Below are 20432 nucleotides of genomic sequence, written 5' to 3' on the forward strand. Positions count from 1 at the left end.
GTTGGTTTATTTTTCAATTTAAAATAATATTTAAAGATTATTACTTCAAGAATAATATCTACAACAATATCATTCGAGTGTAAAATTTAACTGTAATGACATTAATGTATTTTTTGGTAATTTTTCATTCTCAACATTATCCTTTAATGGATGTCAAAATATTGGATGAGAAAATAACGATTATCTAATCTCTTGAAATGATCGTTTTCTTCTTACTATTTTCGACAAAACTTTAACTTTGTAAAATAATTTTAATCATTATCATTAATAATTATTAATTTCTCCAAGTCATAAGTTAGAAATTGTTTTGTTTTTACAAATTCATTTTTCGTGCCAATCAAAAATTATAAGTTAGTGGTAAGTCAATCGCGTTGATCGCGTTGCACTTTCTTCTTTCCGGTGATAATCAAGCAGTTGGTGCGTGCACTTCACCTTTCTCTTTTCCGTCTATTGAATGCAATGAGAATTGTCCCTGACAGCTTCCGACAGGTAATGGTATGTCGATTCGCGGACATGCTCCTGACCCTCTATCTGCTATTGCGATTTCACTGTTCTTTGCATTTAAGTCGATTTTATTTAACAAGTTTTTGCATTTTGTCTATCGCTATTATTTTGTGATAAAAAAAAAACAAAAATAAATAATAATGAAATATAAAATATGGCAAGTATTTATTCAATTATGACAATTTCTTCTACTTCTCAAACAATTATTTTTTGCACCTGCTGATTGAGATATGCATACAAAGATACAGGTGCAAATAGTAAGCATTTTAATGTATTATAATATCTTGATGGAATTATGAATACAATAGCATACGATATATTGGATAAAATAAAATAACTATAGATTGTAGATAAACAGATGATTATAAAAAAGAGACTTTATTTATGCAAAGTTTTAATAGATATATTATGAGTATATAATGATATTCAAAGGCAAAAACCTTACCTTCTGATTGGAAATTCACCGCACCTATATGCATTATTTTTTTTTAGAAACATCTAATACTTTTAACAGCCAATGGAAAGCTGAAAGTTTTATGAAAGTACATCGCGTGTTTATGTATACTTGTTATGCATTTACGAGATAGATTATGTATAATGATACTGGAAAAAAAAAATGTTATTCTTCTTAAGTATCTCCCTATTATAAGTTTTCAACAAATGATTTAAGTTTTTTAATATTTCTTTTTTTTTTATATCTTAATATATATTTCATACATATTATTATATTTCGATAACGAAGAATATTGTCAGTCTGTGAATTAAAAATATTCAATAAACATTTACAAAAATTTTAATTGTCTTACAAATGAGATGAATTTAATGTTTCTAGCAAGAAAACGAAAGAAAATAAAAAGAGAGTAAAAATTGAATGTACATAAAGAGGTTTCCATGTGATATAATTTTATCATTCTAATGGAGAAAGTCGTGACGTGTGATCTAGAAATTTTCTTTACCTTCAATAATATTTAATCAATTTTATAATAATTAAAAAGGATTGATTTTTTTTTATTTTTTTTATTTTAAAATTATAACATTAAATAAAAGAATTTACTGACAAAATTATATTATTGAATTCATAATAAAATTATTTTTATATTCTACTTTCAAGTTATTTATTTTAGAGTAATTTTTCGAAAATCAATTCAAAACAAAAAGTAATAAAATATTATAAATATAAGGGAAAATTAAGGCCATATAAAAAAGAGTGAGTTCATATAAAGTGAATGAGTTAACATGCATAAGCAAATGGAGGCAAAGGCCTACTTAATCTTAAGAACTAGATGCTTCAGTGCAGAGTATTACTACTTTTATTCTATTCCACTATGGACCTTTCTAATCGTATAGTCTGTTTTTCGTTGTCTGTCTGAGAAAGGTCTAACCTCCTTTTGCTATTGAAGTATTAAGTATCTATCTAAGAATCAAGCTTATAAATTCTTATTAATATAATTTTAATTATCAATTAAACAACCTGAATAATATTTAAAAAATAATAATAATAAAATGATGTTATATTGAATTGATAAATGATTTAATTAAAAATATTAAAAATTTATGATAATATTTTTTTCTTTTTTAAATAATAAATAATTTTATTACAATTATTCATTTGTTAATCATCGAATTACAGATGACGATTGGATCTACTTCCGTGAAAATATTATCTAAATAAAATTGGATAATATACAATAGAAATTAAAGTGGAAAACAAGGGGAAAGTGCGTGAATATTAGTTAGAAGGTGCATTGTCAGTTATTCGAATGGTCGAGGTCGCTTTCACCTTGCATGTTGCACTGATAAATGCTGAAATAACAATAGAAAAAAAAATAAGAAGTATAGTTGTAGAAGCGGCGAGAAAGGTAGCGTGAGAATTATCTAATCCATGCAATAGACTTATTAGTTTTATTCTCATTATTTACAATCTACAATCTCTAGTAGAAATAAATGAAAAAATCATAATTGTCACTAATAATGATGAAGTTATTTACATTTATATAGTGTAGTTTTTTTTTAAGTATTTAATATAATTAATCTCTCTGGGTAATTACTTTTAAAAATTAACTCTTTAACTTATCTGTTGAAAAACGGAAGAAATTAGAATGCATTGGAGAAAGTACAATTTATCTAGGGAGAGTTTGCTATTTTATTCATCATCTCTCTTTTCTTGATCACGACCTCGAATTATTCAAGTTTAGTATCCTAATGAGTAAAATATTCTTTCAGATAATTAACATTATTTATTTATATACTTAAATAAATAATATAAAAGAAATGGCAAATTATTGTCAAGTATCGTAATTAAAAACTTGATTTAAACTGTTGTGTATTGTGCTCTGTGACATAATTTCAAGAACAATAAAAAAAGCAAGTATGTCGTTGAGTTTGTAGGTCAGACAAACTGATGTCGCCCACTATATAACGGTAGAATGATTGGTAGGTGTCTAATATTTATATAACTTCCTCTCAAGACATAAAAATATAATTTTATCGAATCAATTAAACTACTGAATATGTTATAATAATTTTTTTCATTCAATCTTCAACAAAAATAAAGTGATTTTTCATGTAATATAAATTTGATGAAATTTTTGTTTAAACAAATTTTTTAATAATTCATGAAATGTATGATTCTTTTAATTTAACAAAATGTCTTTTATTCAGGGTTAATGATATACTTGTGAATGAAAAATTTATCGATTAAATGTCATTAAAATTGGCAGTTAAACTAGAAAAAAGGTACAAGAAGATACAGTACAAACAAGTTAACTACAAAGAAGAGAAAAGGGTGAAGATAATGTAGGTCAGTAAATGTGTAAGTCTGCACTTTCTCTGTGAAAGAGAGGGGAGGAGCTTGAAAATAATCTTTAACGACACAAATACAGGGTAAAAGAGTAATTATCAATAAATAAAAAAGAAATATCAATCAATTATACTTTGAATATTAATATATACATACATACATACATATAATAAAGATATTCTTCTCTTATAATATTACTGTATCCTCTGTACATTATAACGGCATTACTGAGACATAAATGTGGTCACACTAGAATGTAACATCGATTTACATTGAATTTTGATTAAAAGAAAAAAAATAGATAAGTTTCTTATTTTTATTTATATAATAAAAAAATAAAACTTAATCTTATTAATTTAATTATTATTAAAAATAGAGATAGTTGGCAAAAAAAAAGTGGTGCTGACTCTGTCATGGTCAAACTTTCGCAAGTGAAATCGGCATAATATAATAGAAGACGGGAAAGGCGTAGAGTTGTGTTACAGAGCAAGAGAATTGTCGATGAAAGTCGCCAAGTAAATTGCTAGAAGTTAAGTAAGATGAGACACGTCTCAAGTGCATATAATGATAAGTTATTCATATTTAAGTACTACTATATAAGATTTTTTAATTGTTTATACTATAAAAACTTATACAATACTATATTATTTATTAAGTAGATTTATATGCTAAGAGTCAAACAAATTGTGCAAAAATCATTGACAGTTAGATTGGTTAGTTGTTTAATATTAAGAGGGAGAGAGAGGGAGCGAAAAAAAAGGAATCCGGATATCGTGTAAATCGTTATGTAGAGTACAAAACCAGGGCCATTGCCGCGAACAGATAAGTGTGACAGTCAGCGAAGCGTGAGCTGCCAGAGAGAAAATCTAACGGTAAATATAAGACATAAGCTGGATTGGTGAGCTTGCTAGTGTATGCGTATACTAACTCGCCTACATTGTGTTTGCAATATTACGTCCTCTAGTTTCGTAACACATACCCCGTTTCATAACTGAAACGTCTAGCGGTTTTGTGATAATAATAAATATATGTTATATGCAGTTATTGTAATTCTATAATGTTTAACTTTAAATAATATCAACATTATTTAATAAATATTTTTTACACATTAAAAAATTCATTAGCACTTGAATAATTAATTTCTCAACTAATATCGGATTATTAGATAAAATAGAAATAAGTATTTAATTGATGTTTACGTATGTAATACGACGTTAACATAATAAGTATTTGAGTTCCGGTAGCTAATAAATAATAATGAAAAAAAAAAATAAAAAAATAAATAAGAAGAGAAATAAAGAGTAGAGAAAAGAGTGAGGCAATCATTTACACAAGCCACCAAACTCACCATACAACCAGTGCCAATGCCAATGTCAATGCTTACGGTCAGGCGGGCGATGTACGAAAAAATTATTTCGTAATCGAGATAATAAACGACCGCTGTCTCCATTTGTTATTTTTTCTTTCATTTATTTTTAACTTTTATTTAATTTAATAATCTATTAAGAGTCCATAAAAACCTTGATCTTGAAATATTTTTATAAATATTTTTTGATAATTTACATTTATATCTTGGCTTGAATTTTAATCTAAAAAAAATTATAAGATGGATAAGTTAATAATAATAATAATGAGTTGAATGTTAAATTTTTGTCTTTTATAATAAAATTCACGAAATTGTGTCAAAATAATTATTATCTACATAGTTTAGTATGAATCATCAATGATAGATTTAACGTTAGATCAACGGTAAATCTTTTTTTTGTGCCTGACGTAACAACAATGGTCCAAAATCTCAATTTCTTAACCGTTGCGTTGATAGATTTGGAACAAACCGTTATGACTTACTTGTACCACTATCTGTATAATCATTTATATGCATTCATTTTCTTGTTTAACTCTTATGTATTACAAATATGTATATTTTATGAATTATTATTATTATTATAAATATATTTTGGGAATATGATATTTAATGTTAACATTCAAATCAGTGTAACCGGACATAGAATATTTATTATATTATAAAAGTAGTTTAAATGTATTAAATACGGTATAGTATTAAGTGAAATAAAGTAAGAGGAATAAGAAAGAAAGAGACGAAAGATGAACGTTCTACTTTTATATTTTTAATACTATACGGCCTACCTTCTTTTGGTCTACTTAACGAACCAGCAGACTTGTTACCCTTTTCTTTCTTCTTGTATTATTTTTTTATTTTCTTTGTCTGACCTCGAGTCTTCGGTAAATATTTACAGTTAATGTCGTTACATCATAATGTGTGCTCATGCATTTCAGGGGCATTACGGAGCGTGGCCAAGCTTATGTGATAATTCGTTAGGCCTTTTTTTGTCATCAATTTTAATCTAGAGTTTATTTAAAATTTTCGTATTTCGTAATCTAATATTAAATTCTTTTTTTTTCTCAAATAAAAAAGGATAAAATATATTATTATATGCAATGGAATGAAATGCAGGTGAAATGTCCTTGCATATTGGAATTTATTAAGATAAATAAAAACTTTTACGGTAAATCTCATGGTTATTTTTTACTCTAATCCAATGGCCGGAAGGTCATAAAAGTCCATTCTTAGTATACCGTCAAGGATAGCCGGCTATACATACAGGACATAATTCAATATGCAATTTGTTATAATAATAATAATAATAATAATAATAATAATAATAATAATAATAATAATAATAATAATAATAATATATAATTATTATAATTAAATAGTTAATAAATAAATAATTTAATAATAATTAAATAAATAATAGTTAATAATAAATAATTTTTAATAGTTTTAATTATTATTATTATTATTATTATATATTAGCTCTTTGTCTTTCAAAAAGTTGATACATCAATTTTTATTTTTCAGTTATAAAAAATATTTTTAATATCAATGAATGAATGGGTTCATTAATTACATTTTGGATATTTCAAATCATTTCAATAATGATAATAATGATGAAAACAATGACGACGTAAGAGAGAAAATATAGCACAAGTACTGCCTCCGTGATCTGGGGTATTAGGTCATTCGAATATAAGTTTCCCGTTTGACCCTGCTACAGCGATTTCAACGTTATTTTATTCGTCTCAGCTGGAGATGTAACAAGATCTTTATATCGATCAACTATCATGTGACTGCACTGGTTTAACACCAGTTAATTTACCATCACTTAAGCTATTGGCTGTAGCAAATGTTGAGCAAAATAACGGCATCCTAAAAGGTCTGAGCACATTTCGAGTTATATTCTTTCGTGACAGTACATCATCCTTTTAGGATCATCTAAAAAAGTACCGTTTAAAACCTTTAATCATTCTTACGCATAATTTTTATTTAAACCTAACGTTATTTAATAAAATTAAAAATTTTTGTCTTTAAAAAATAGATAAGATTGTTTTAAGATCTAGTAGCCACATCATGATGATACCAGTGTACAACTGTAGTTATAAACTATCAGTGCATAACTTTAACGGGATTTTACCGGTGAAAAGACAATTCAGAATGATTCCATAACAAGAGGCATACTGTATACAACCGAAACCCATCGCTCACTTGAGGTTTTGACCTTTGTTCCAGATTGCATTATTACTGAAAGGCATAGAACGATATCCAGTATATTTAGGTCATTGGTTATGCTATGTAGTAGTGAGACATACAGAATATCAAATCTCAAACACTTTGCGTATTTCAATAATTTATAAATAATTAATTTTTTAAATTTCATTTATTTTATCAAACTTCTTTTAATATGTTAAATAATAAATCATTCTTTAATTATTGATATTACTTTTTTTTCATTTTAATCCATCGATAAAGTAATTATAATTCATTATAATTAGCAATAAACTCTTTTAAATATTTACGTGAAATGGTTAGTTATTCAAATTATTATATAAATTAAAGGAAAAAAAGAGTAAGAGAGTGTGAGACGAGTAAATCAATTGAAGGTTGTATCCTGAATTGTTCAGATATAACAGCGGTAAAATATATACCGTTATAAATGACTCGATCAACTTCATTGAAATTACGATAGATTTTTTGGCTGGATTTCACTAAATTCCACCCACACGTAAGATGGTTTTTATTTAATTTAGGGATAAAGACAAAAAAAAAATTCGATCGAAATGTCTGTGACTATTTTATAGACATTTATGGTACTTGGGATAAATAGAGGTTGAGAGTAAATGTGATCTCTAATTCCGTTATGCCCACATCAACTTCATACTCAGTTTAACTCAATTACTATGTATGATGACTATCATTTTTAGTACCGTTAGATATATTTCTATTATATTACGTAATAAAGCTAGATATGTGACCTCTAACTATTGTTTTATTATCAATTGATTAATTAATACTACTATTAAGTTGAATAAATTCTCTAGTGAAATTTTTTTTTCTCTTTCTGACAAATTCATTACGTTATCTATCACATGTATAACAACTCTACCATATTAATCACTTGTTTTAACCCGAGTAAAAATTAATAGGCCCAAAAAAAGCTCAATACAGACTCTATTGAAGCCCAATCTTGACTTGGAGAAATTTTCAGTGCCCAAAACGAGTCCATTACAGGTTTAAATTTCGAAGGAGCCCAAAAGTTATTTTCAAGGCCTAAAAAACATTCACTTTGATCCTAAAAATATTTTGCAGGCCCAAAAAACGCCCAATTTAAGTCTAAAAATATTTTCTGTAAGCCTAAAAAATGATTTGGGCTTAAATCGGGCCTCTTTTGGGCCCGCTCGAAAATTGATCATTTTTATTCGGGAAATATTAGGCCTATGTACAATTTACAGCAATTAGGCTAATTGATACATGAATAAATATTGTCTAGTATACACATATTTTACAGGGGCTGCAACCTTTATTATTAAATCAAGGTTGTTAGCTTTCACTTCAATGAATGGTAACTGATAATCTGTATATTACACGGTATTATTATTATTACTAAATAAAGTTAACCTTTTTATTATATCAACATTCTCCAATAAATAAATATATATATATATGTACAATTGTAAGTATGTATTATTAATTTTTACATGTACCAATGATGTTTGAATTTAAAATTCATTTTTAAATTAAAAATATACATTTGAATGTTTTAAAAAAAATATCAAGTATTATTACGAAGAGAATCGAGTAAAAATTTTCACAGAATTTACTGATTTCTGTTTAGGGTGGATGCTATTTTAAAAAAAAATTCAATGAAATGCTGACGTTAATAACAGGCACGTTTTATGCAACGTGCTTTCTTTGATCGTACTCATTCAAGGGTTTTTTATGTCTCGTGTTGATTTTATTGATTATTTAAACATTTTTCATGTAACAATTGGTGTAAAGTAATGTGAATTTAATCACATTTATATTATTTAAAAATCAAACAAAAATAAAAAATAATAATAAATAATTATTATAATGATAATATGACAAAAAGGAGTAACTATTAAATCATTTTATCATTTAAGCAGAATCACTACGCGTGTACGTTACCATTTATAAGACACGTGAGGATTATCGTCGATGCTGTAACGTCTCACGCGCTCTCAAATACTATTGTATTGATTACTTTTATGTTGTGCAATGTTCACGAGTCCAACGTTAATCGAGATATTTGCCAAACCGTGTCTTCAATTGTTGAGTCAATTGTCACGTTTTATGCATTGAAATCACAAGTTTTCATGATTAAACTGAACAGAAAAAAAACAATAATACTATTAATAGTCTACATCACGATGCAAAGTTTTATATTTTGATAAAACATTTATTTAAAAATTTTTTTCAGCTTATTCTGCTCAACGTTTATAAAATGGTAATATTCATCGCAATTGTAGGCGTGGAGTGAATTGCAATAGCGATTGAATCAGTAATGTTGTACTTTTAAACTTACTATGTCTTGACTTGTGTGTTTAATTGAAACGTGAAGCCGATTACCAAAAGATCATCGATCTCTCACCCGTTCAATTCTCATGTATAGTTGTATTGTTACCACCTTATATATACCATCGGTGATACATTCTTCATATTACATATACCGTTCAAGACAGTAATGTGGACTATTGCATAATCTTACTGATATCTAAAGCCTTGATTCATAAGTAATAAAATCGACAATAATTTGTGTTATTTTATCACATTTTTATCTTAAGACATCTTTCAGATTTCGTCTTTGTTTTTATATCATGATACAATTGTTACTTTTATATTTCATGATAATTAATTTGATACTAGAAATACATTGCACGCTTTTTGAGAGTGCTGTCTCAAGTCGATAACGGAAAAAAATTATTTAATTTTTATTTTTATTTATTTCGGAAATTAAACAATAAAATTCACCAATCAGCGCACAATTAAAATGGTTACACTTTTCTGATTGGTCGATTTAATTTTGTATTCTTTAATTATTGTTTTCTGGGATCTGTTACGATAATTTTTAATTTTTTTTTTTATATTATCATTATTGAATTATAATTTCTATGATTTTATAAAAAAAAATATTATAAATATTTATTTATATTCACACAAACGGTTTTTGTAATTGTATCTCTTTGTCTGACAGTAAGTCATGAGTTTTAATAGATAGAAATTACTTGATTTTAGCCAGTTTTATAATGTGAACAAATGGTAAATAAAAATATAAATGACACATTTGCACAATAAATTGTAATCTTTATTTCATGTATATTAATACGCAGTATTCAATAAAAATATCATTTAATTTAAACGCAATAAATTAAGTGCGTCTTAATAATTGAGAAAGCCAATAATTGAGACTACACGTGTAAATGTGTTTGTTGGACTCAGCACAATTTATTTTTAGGTAATCAACATATTTATTATATTACACATTAGACATGGTTGACTTATTGTATGATAATAATAACTCTATGATTTATTATTTACAATAATAAGACTTAACAATTCATAAGAGTTGTAAACAATTGCATAACATGATGTAATCAATTTATTCATACATGTATACATCATCAATATGTTGAGATTTTAAGTTGCGAAATTACCATTGACATATGAAATAATTATTGACATTTTATTTATTAATAATTTCATTAAAATTAATCAGCTCGTTAATATTTATTTGAATGTTTAAAAGTAATGAATAAATGTTATTTCAAAAATTATTATGATTAAATGTAAAAAATGTAACATATTTTGAGAATTTTCATATTTATTTTTATAATACAATATAAATTTTAAAAGTTGTTTTTATGACCTTCCTCAATGTCTGATTTTTTAACTCACACAATTTAAGTAAATACAAAAATGTTAAAAAAGATAAAAATGTCTCGAATTTTTAACAGTAATATTAAGAAAAAAAATATTTATATATTATTGATATCAATCAGGTGTGATATAATGGTTTTGGATAATTATCCATACAGTCATAATACTGAAATAATTTTGAAATATTGTAATATTGATACTACTATATTCTTTTTATACAGTTGATTTAATTTAAATATACAGTAGTTATAATACATATGATATAGAGTATAGAAGGAGTGATGATAAAAGTCATGAATCGTAGCAATGTCACAAATACAAATGAAAAGTAGGTTTCTGGAGCAATGCATGTTGTGCAAAATTTTAATTGAAGGTCTTTATCCCCTCTATCAGAAAATCGAAGTTAATAGTCAGAGCGATAAAACATAAAGTAGCTAAATTTGAGTGCATGGTGGTCAAAGATAGCGCTAATAAAGGCAGAATTACTAAGTGTAAGTGTTAGAAAAAAGTAGGTCAAGATCATAATTTATTACAAATCATTTCTTTATCATTGAATTTATCGTAATTTTATTATTAACCAACAAATAATTATTATTACAAGTATGAAAAAATATTCGATTATACATATACTCGGTATATCAAGGAAATATTTAATGAAAAGTTCATATTGTAAAGTATTTTTTGTTAAAAATGTTACAAACTATATAATGTAATATGACTAAGGACGTTGAATGCATGTGGTCTAACGATTATGTAATATGAAGATAGTTTACGTAATCTATTTGTATCATGTATTTCACGGAATAAAATGATTGAGTATAACACGATGTTTCATTAAGTAAAAGATATGTGATAATTTTTATGATATTTATTTAAAATTTAAACTATAAAATTTTTTCAAGGTATACACGATAGTATATAAATATATATAAAAATTTTTAATAATAATAATAATAATAATAATGATAATGAAAAAATGTTCAATTAATAACCGTTATTAAACAATGTATACTAATAAATTAAATTATATATTTAACTAAAGATATCTGTCGTTATTGTGATGCTATTACAGGAGCAAACACTTGTCAGTCCACGCGACTATAAAATGTTTATTCTATTTTTGGTTAATACCTATGTTTACAAACTGCAATTGATTAGTAAGCGACGCGTGACTCTCGGATAAGTTCAAGAAAACCAAATGGTCGTTATCTTACTATTGACTGTATAATTGAGACGTTAAAATTTGATACTGAAACGTGCAAATGGACGAGTACATTAAATTTTGTATCATATAATATTTAGAGAAAGAATAAACATTACTTGAAATTCCACTAAAATTGATAATAAAAGAACTAATTTTATAATGATATAAATATAATGGAAAAATTATCATTAACTTGGGCATTTTTAATTAAGAACATTGCATATTTGAATAATTACACTAGTTGAACATACTTGATGATTCATTGAATATAGAAATCATGTTTGATAATTTTATATTATATAATAAAGGTATCATAATGAAAAGCATGGTAACTTATTGATTATTTCAATAAATTATCATGTTAATTTAAGGTCTTAACATAAAGTGTATTTATCAGATATTGTCACGTGCTCATTTTGCAACGTGCCTGCACTTGTTTTGAAGTTCATGGTTTGTTCTGAGTGCTGCTATTGTAACATAATAACATTTGCTTTTTTTATACAATTTTGTATCACTCAGAATATTTTATCGTATAAAAATTTATATAATTGTGATTAATAAAAGTGAATTTATAATATGTTGATGAATTTATAGATCATTATTTTTATTATGTAATTGTAGAGTTTATTATTAAAAAAAGAAAAGTATTTTGAGTGAATTTTATCTTATAATTATTGCCATTTTATAAATGTACATGGTAAAAATAAAATCATTCAATATATAAAATGCCAACCAGCAGCAATATTTTAACAATAGTATAAATATATATCTACATATGTATAAAAATAAATACAGCTCGATTAATTGTTAATTTAGAAAAAAGTAATAAAAAGGTAAAAAATAATTGATTGATAAATATAACTTAAGTGATCAGTGAAGAAATAAAAATGAAGTATTATCATACACAATAATTTCGACGATTTTTTCTTGATTTGCATCCGCAACCATGATTATAATCGTCTGATGAATAAGAAGATGATGAAGATAATTCTGAAATAACGAAAAAAACAAAAGATGTATAAAAATGATATTTAACACAGTAATGAGTAATATTAAAAATGTGTACTTTTACGACGTGATGAACGTTTTTTAGAACGTTTATTCTCTGTAGCAGAAGCACGAGCTTTAGCAACTTTATTCCCACCACGTTTGCGATTTTTTTGACAATTACATTCCCAAGTGAATGATTGTTCATCGGTATCAGTAGTTGAATCGGATGTAGTTGAAGAAGCAGATGAGTATTCAGTTGAATTTGATGTTTCAGATGAGTCACTATCACTATCGGAATAATCACTAGAATCAGTTTCAGAAGTATCGGCACAACAGCAACTTCTTTGTTTGCAATCAGAAGTAGTAGCCTTTTTTCGTGATTGTTTTATTGGCGCCATGCCGGTCTGTAAAATAATATTTGGAAACTGTATATGTAATATGTAAATATTAATTTTAATATTTTCATATCATAAGAAATATATGAACCAAGTTGAATAATAATTATGATTTTATTCTCCAAAATAAATATTAAATAACTAAAAATGAATAATGCCCTTTTTATTATTGTAAAATAATTATAATGAATGATGTGGTAAATTAACGGAAAGAAATGGTAATATTCATATGACAGTTTATAAACTCTGACTTACCAAAAAAATGTGAATTTTATATCGATAATGAATAGTAAGGAGACTTAAATGTCAATGAAGTTTCAGAGAAAAAGGAAAAAAAAAATAACAGCACAATATACGGATGTAAAATAAGACGTTTAAGATGTACGAATTGATTAAATTATATACAATATGAGACGATAAGTTGATGATGTCGTTTCATTAATGAAATGAATTTAACTAAATGAGTATTTGAATCTCGTTAGTTTTAGAAGAGAAATTGAAATTGTTTATAAATTATAAGAAATCAATAAATTGAAAATCAAAACAAAGTAATGATATAAAATGTTATATTTTTTGTGTATTGTAAATTATAATTCTTGTCTATTTGAATTGTATAAAGTACATATTAACGAGCTAAGAATGTTTACTTTAGATGTTGTGGTGTGCCTGTTTTGAAAGAAAGGATCGTTCTTGTAAAGAAATTTAAAGAATTAATTGTTGTAATACTGTATTATTAGAAATTGAAATTTTGATGCTCACTCGGCTTCATTAATGCCTGGTTAGTACCTGATGAGCAATGACCGACCGTCGGTATGGTGATTTTTTAGGTTAAGTTTCCAATCTCGAATTTTTGAAGAATGGACGAAATTAAAAAACTATAAAATTCGTGGATATATCCTAAATGTCATGTTCTCAGATTTGAAATAATTTTTTTTTGTTATGAGAAAAGTAAAAAGATCTATTCCTAGTAAGAGAAATTATCAAAGTTCCGTAAGAAATTGATGTACGACAATGTTCTATTGGTGTCATTGAACGGCCATCTTAATTTGAAGATATGAAAAATAAATAACTAATTTTTTAAGGAATTTTTGGTAATTGTCGTTGATTACGACAGAACTTTGTACCTTTTTAATACGAAAACAAATTATTTTATGTATGAAAATATTATATTTCTAATATAATCTTGAATTTTATAGTTCTTCCAGTTAAGCTCAAGCTTAAAAAATTCGAGATCGAGAACTCAATATAGGAAAAAATCGTTCCAGCGGTTAGTAATTGCTCATTGGGTACAAATCCGACATTGACAAGGCCGAGTAAATGAAAAATGACGTTACCGACAAATGTTAAACAAGAGAATATTTTAGTATCATTATCTATAAACGCTCATAACATGTTTGGACGAAAAATTTCGTTCTAATAAAGATTTCAATGAAATATCAAAACATGTATTAGATTATTTAAGAATCAAAATTACATTCAATTCCTATAATACATGAGATTAATTGAGAAAAAAAACTCAATGAATTAAAGAGTAGAGGCTGTAAAAATATTGATATTTTCTTACCAAAATTATAATTTCAATGATTCGATTTACTTCCTAATTTACTCGTATTTCAAAAGATTTTCAAGGCACTAAATAAGATGTCTATTATATGTGAGTAATTTTCTGTTAAAAAACTTTGTTCTATAATTATGAAAAAAAATAACTAATTAATTTAACTCATCAAAAAATTATCTTGATTCTTAATGTAAATGAAGTATGTCTGAAAAAATCCTTTCAATATTTATTTCATGATAGTTTTCTTGCATTTTAGTTGTTTTGTGTATGCAACAATTTCCTCACGATATTGTTTCACTAAACGACATTGTTATTAAAAATAATATTGAAGACTTTTCATTTGTTTCAATGACTGTAAATAGTCTTAAGAAAATAAGATCTGAATGGTTGCAATATTTAATGACGCACGCATGACTAATTTTATTCAATATAAAACTATTTCGATTGTTTGAATTAGATAATAATATCAATGGTACTTGAGTTGGAATAAAGTGAGATTCCGTTTGAAATGTAATATACCGATCAATGACCTCTTGACAAAATGACCTTTCAGCCACCTGTGAAAACGAAGTTTAAAACTTTAATAACATTTTTTCAGAACTAAGTCAAAGAATGCATTTCTTGCATAATTATTGTTATCTTTTTACATTAGTAATACCGAATATCAAATGGTTGAATGTTAAACAATGTTTACTACCAGCTATATATATCTGATATTCTTGATATTATATGCACACTAGTTAGAATTCATCAGTGCATTAATTTTTTAATTCACTTCATTTCAATATGGCATTACTTTTTTTACTATTTCAGTCAATTTTCCTGGTATTTTTCATCATCATTAACATTAATGCGGAATATACGGATATTGTAGAGACAGATAAGGGCAAAGTTCGTGGAAATATACTACAAACTATTCATTTGAAACATCACTACTCAGCTTTCAAAGGTATACCTTATGCTGAACCACCAATTGGACATGGACGGCGATTTAGAGTATATTTTTTTCATTATTTATTCAATAAATTCTTACCTGATAACTCAAATAACCATAGAATTTTATCCAATCATTTTAGCGTCCTGTACCAGCAAAACCTTGGAGTAAAGTATTAGATACTACCAAAGATCCAAATGCCTGTGCACAATGGGATATAGGTGTAAATAATCATTATTATGATTACATTGGAAGTGAAGATTGTCTTTATTTGAATGTTTATACACCAGAATTAAATTTTACAAATCCCAGACCACGAGCTGTTATGGCATATATCCATGGTGGATCTTTCCAATTTGGTTCCATCGATAGTTCAAAGTTTGGTCCAGACTTTTTGATTGAAAAAGATGTTGTGGTAGTTCTGATGAACTATCGTCTTGGTATCTTTGGTTTTCTTGCGTTTGCACCAGCTTATTTTGATGCTAATAACGGCTTGAGAGATCAAGCTGAAGCTCTTCGATGGATTCAAAGGAATATAAGAAAATTCGGTGGTGATCCTGATAAAGTAACTCTCTTTGGCGAAAGCGCTGGAGCAGCTTCTGTTGAATATCACAAACTTTCCCCACAATCTAAAGGTAATTATCTGAAATTCTCCGATATGTATTGAATAACTTTTTTTTAAACTCACTAGGAAGTCGTTTAATATAATCAATTATATTGTAGGTCTTTTTAGAGCATCAATTGCAATGAGTGGTACAGCATTGAATAGATGGGCATATTATCTCCCTGAAGCAGCATCTTATTTAGCGTGGAACGTAGTTGATTCATATTTTTATTATTATTTCAGTCAAAGACATTTGTATTCAAGAATGGTCAATGCTCCTACTAATGACCTACTTTATTTACAAATGTTGGGCACTGTCTCTGATGTATGAGTATTTGTAAAAGTAATACCACACTAAAAATCAAAACTATTGCTATCGTAATAAAAGAGGTACTGTTGTCACATTATACAGACATATAAATGAGTATTACCATATAATAAAAATTTAAATCTTTTGTTAGTTCATGTTTCTCAGTCATGATCACTAGTTGATGAGTATTAGACATCAATTAATATTTTAGATAATTACGACAGCAATATTGCTTTGAAGTGTATTCAAAAACACTTTATTCTTAATTGCAATATTCCTGAAAGTTTTGTTTTATATGTGATTATCTTTTCTAGTTGAATCCTACTTTATTCAGACCAACCAGTGAAGATCCGTCATTAGTGACAGATCCATTTTTAACTGATCATCCATTAAATTTGTATAGATCGGGAAGTTTCACAAGGAAGCATCATATGTTAGGATTCATGAAGAATGAAGGCCTTTTAGTTGCTGCTCGTAAGTCATTTTTTTCAAGTAAAAACACAGTAATCGAAATGTCATTTTGAATGAATTTTAATACTAATTAAAACATTTCAGCTGTTTCAGTAGTAACTGACTTTGTGAGTAGATTCATCGCAAATTCCTTAGCAAGAGCAGTTACGGGTATTTCTTTTACTAAAGACATTGATCTAACTCAACGTTTTCTGGTTAGTCATGGTGGAGCCCCTGTTTATTATTATCAAAATTCCTTCGATTATGCTCAAGCATTACACAAAGTTGGCGCAATGAGATCCATGGATGGTGCTTCTCACGGTGATGATGTTGCTCATTTATTTTGGGTAAGTGATCAACAACAACCAATAGATCCAGATAGTGACATTGGAAGACATCGGCAGAGAGTGGTAACCATGTGGACTAATTTTGCTAAATATTTGTAAGTATCGTAAATAACTTTTTATTTTCAATCATCTTATTTATTCTCAAAATAAATCGTTATTGTTTTCCTGTAGGAAACCAATCGTAGATGACAAAGGTAATGACACTTTGAATAATATTAAGTGGGAAGAATCAGGTCCAGCTGGCGGCTATTTGGACATTGATAAAAATCCAGTTTTTCATGCTGAAAGCAGACCTACATGTATTGTACTTACAGCGATGGAACATATGAGAGCACTTTTTTGGATATACTAAAGGATACAATATTTTCATGAATACTGCTATAATTAAGTTGATTATCCAACTTTTTAGCTTTATAGGTTTGAAATTATTTTCATAGCAATTTTGATAATATTAGAATAATGATAATTTATAACCTTAGAGTAATTATTATTAAATAATTATACAAAAGTACATCAGCTCTAAATTGAGTCAATAAAGGCAATTTTATTGAAATAATTATTCCTTTTGAAGGAGCTGTGACATCAACTGGTTGATAGATACAACAATAATTTGAATTAAATATAACTTTGGTGTAATCATTGATATCAATGATGACAATAGTTTTATTAGACTTATTCAAATATACCAAAAATAAACTTCCGCTCAACATGAAATTAAATTGAAATTAATCCCTCGACTCACCTGTAAACACACTATTTTAATAATATTACAATTTTTAGTACTAAGTAAATTAATACATTTTTCCATAAGTATTATTTTCTTCCGTTTACTATTTGAGCAACTGTATCACCAACTGCTTCAAAATGGCAAAAATAATTAAAATTCAACATATAAATAGCCTGATTTTGATATTTCAATTATACTTTTAATTATTCCTTACTACACTAATTTTTTGCTTAGAGAAAAAAAGATTAGTTCATGATCTCTTCTGCCTTTTACTATGGCACAAGTTCTTTTATTAATTAAATTAATTTTATTAATATTTTTCTTTAACATCCATGTCATAGCTGAACATACGAATGTTGTAGAGACAGATAAAGGCCAAGTTCGTGGAAAGATATTGCAAACTCTTCACTTGAAACATCACTACTCAGCTTTCAAAGGTATACCATATGCTGAACCACCAATTGGACATGGACGGCGATTTAGAGTATATTTTTTTTCATCATTTATTTAATCAATCGTTATTACAATAACTCAAAAAATTGATTTGATTTATTTAAAATCTCCAGCGACCGGTACCAGCAAAGCCTTGGAATGACGTCTTGAATGCTTTCAATGATCCAAATAAATGTGCTCAATGGACAATGACCTTGACTAATTATTACCATGGAAGTGAAGATTGTCTTTATTTGAATGTTTTTACACCCGAGTTGAATTTTACAAATCCCAGACCACGAGCTGTTATGGCATATATCCATGGTGGAGCATTTGAGTTTGGTAGCAGTGATAGTTCAGAGCTTGGTCCAGACTTTTTAATAGAAAAAGATGTCGTGGTAGTAACAATGAATTATCGCCTTGGTGTATTTGGTTTTCTCACACTCAGATCCCAGATTATCGATGCTAATAATGGCTTGAGAGATCAAGTTGAAGCTCTTCGATGGATTCAAAGAAATATAAGAAAATTCGGTGGTGATCCTGATAAAGTAACTATTTTTGGAGAAAGCGCTGGTTCAGCTTCTGTTGAATATCACAAACTTTCCCCGCAATCTAAAGGTAATTATCTAACATTATATTAAACCATATCAATAAATTCGTTTGAATTTATTTACAGATTTATTTAGAGCATCCATTGCCATGAGTGGTTCAGCACTAAATGAATGGGCATTTTCTTCTATAGAAGAATCATACCGAATGGGACGGAATTTTGTTAATTCTCTATTCAATTATTGGAATAATGAAGAAGAATTGTACAAACGACTTGTGGACGTTAGCACTGAATTCCTGCTTGATATGCATTGGTTTTTCTGTCTTTGGGTGAGTATTCATAAAAACAATACCATGTTGACAACTAAGTAATTTTTTCAATTATTTCTGGTTACTCTTTCTAGTACGATCCTATTCCATTCAGACCAACTATCGAAGATAGTTCATTGATAATAGATCCGTTTTTATCAAACCACCCCATGGAATTGTATAGAACTCAACAATTCAGTATGAAGCCTCACATGTTAGGAGCCATGGCAGAAGAAGGCATTTCATTTGTTGCTCGTAAGTCATTTCTAATACATCTCGAAATTGAATTGAAAGACTTTTTCAAATTAATCTGAATAAAATTATATTCCAGCTGTTTCAATCATCACTGATATTTTGGGTAACTCATTTACGAAACTTTTATCAGCAGCAGTCACGGGTGTTGCTTTTCTCAGAGACATAGATCTTACTCAACGTTTTTTGAGCAGCTTTAGTGATGCACCAGTTTATTATTACATCAATTCTTTCGATTATGATCAAGCTTTGCACAAAGTTGGCGCAATGAGATCTCAATCGGGTGCTGGTCATGGTGATGATATTGCTCATGTATTTTGGGTAAGCGATAAACATCAACCAATAGATCCTAATAGTGATATTGGAAAGCAACGACAGAAAATAGTAACTATGTGGACTAATTTTGCTAAATATTTGTGAGTATTATAAGCAACCTAATTTATTTCTTAAGTTATTCATCAAAAAAATGAATGATAATGATCATTTTTTTGTTTGTAGAAAACCAATCCCAGATGATAAAGATGATCCGATTTTGGGTGATGCAAAATGGGAAAAATCAACTTCAGATGGTGGTTATTTAGATATAAATAGCGATTTAATATACCGTGCCAACGATAGACCGGTAACTGAATTCATTGAGCAGTTGGAGTATGACCGAGTAAGGTTGCAAGGATACTAAATTGGATATTCAGTTGCAAGAAGTGGTCCTATTTAATTTGCTGCAAATTAAAATAAAATAAACTTCCGTTTGAAATAAAATCTTATTTGCAGTCTTGCTTTCAACCACCTGTAAGAGTAGTTTTTTTAAT

General features: G+C 27.3%; 2 protein-coding genes across 2 annotated transcripts; one reads left to right on the forward strand and one right to left on the reverse strand.

The window, feature by feature from the left end:
- Nucleotides 1-12563: 12563 nt before the first annotated feature.
- On the reverse strand, nt 12564-13608 carry LOC118069575 (uncharacterized G-patch domain protein DDB_G0278987-like). Its single transcript, XM_035087778.1, has 3 exons — nt 13407-13608; nt 12833-13160; nt 12564-12756 (listed from the first exon to the last, which is right to left on the reverse strand). The coding sequence occupies exons 2-3, from the start codon at nt 13152-13154 to the stop codon at nt 12665-12667; spliced, it is 414 nt and encodes a 137-aa protein (XP_034943669.1). The 5' UTR covers nt 13155-13160; nt 13407-13608; the 3' UTR covers nt 12564-12664.
- Nucleotides 13609-15558: 1950 nt separating this feature from the next.
- On the forward strand, nt 15559-20382 carry LOC118069514 (neuroligin-3-like; the record flags this gene model as incomplete). The annotated part of the gene is made up of 12 exons (XM_035087682.1): nt 15559-15705; nt 15786-16278; nt 16367-16572; nt 16872-17031; nt 17113-17449; nt 17526-17653; nt 18423-18565; nt 18648-19131; nt 19190-19392; nt 19467-19626; nt 19703-20039; nt 20122-20382. Coding segments are annotated over 12 exons (2979 nt in total), but the record flags the coding sequence as incomplete, so codon positions are not given.
- Between the last annotated feature and the right edge of the window lie 50 nt (nt 20383-20432).

This window comes from Chelonus insularis, unplaced genomic scaffold, assembly GCF_013357705.1.
Source record: "Chelonus insularis isolate UGA/USDA-ARS -01 unplaced genomic scaffold, ASM1335770v1 contig_41_pilon, whole genome shotgun sequence".
Lineage (NCBI taxonomy): Eukaryota > Metazoa > Arthropoda > Insecta > Hymenoptera > Braconidae > Chelonus > Chelonus insularis.

Excerpts from the sequence above, each read along its gene's own strand:
- LOC118069575 (XM_035087778.1), bottom strand. The coding sequence starts at position 13,154 with ATGGCGCCAATAAAACAATCACGAAAAAAGGCTACTACTTCTGATTGC. Across the intron at positions 12,757-12,832 it reads ACGTTCATCACGTCGTAAAA|AATTATCTTCATCATCTTCT; the intron begins GTACACATTTTT and ends TCGTTATTTCAG.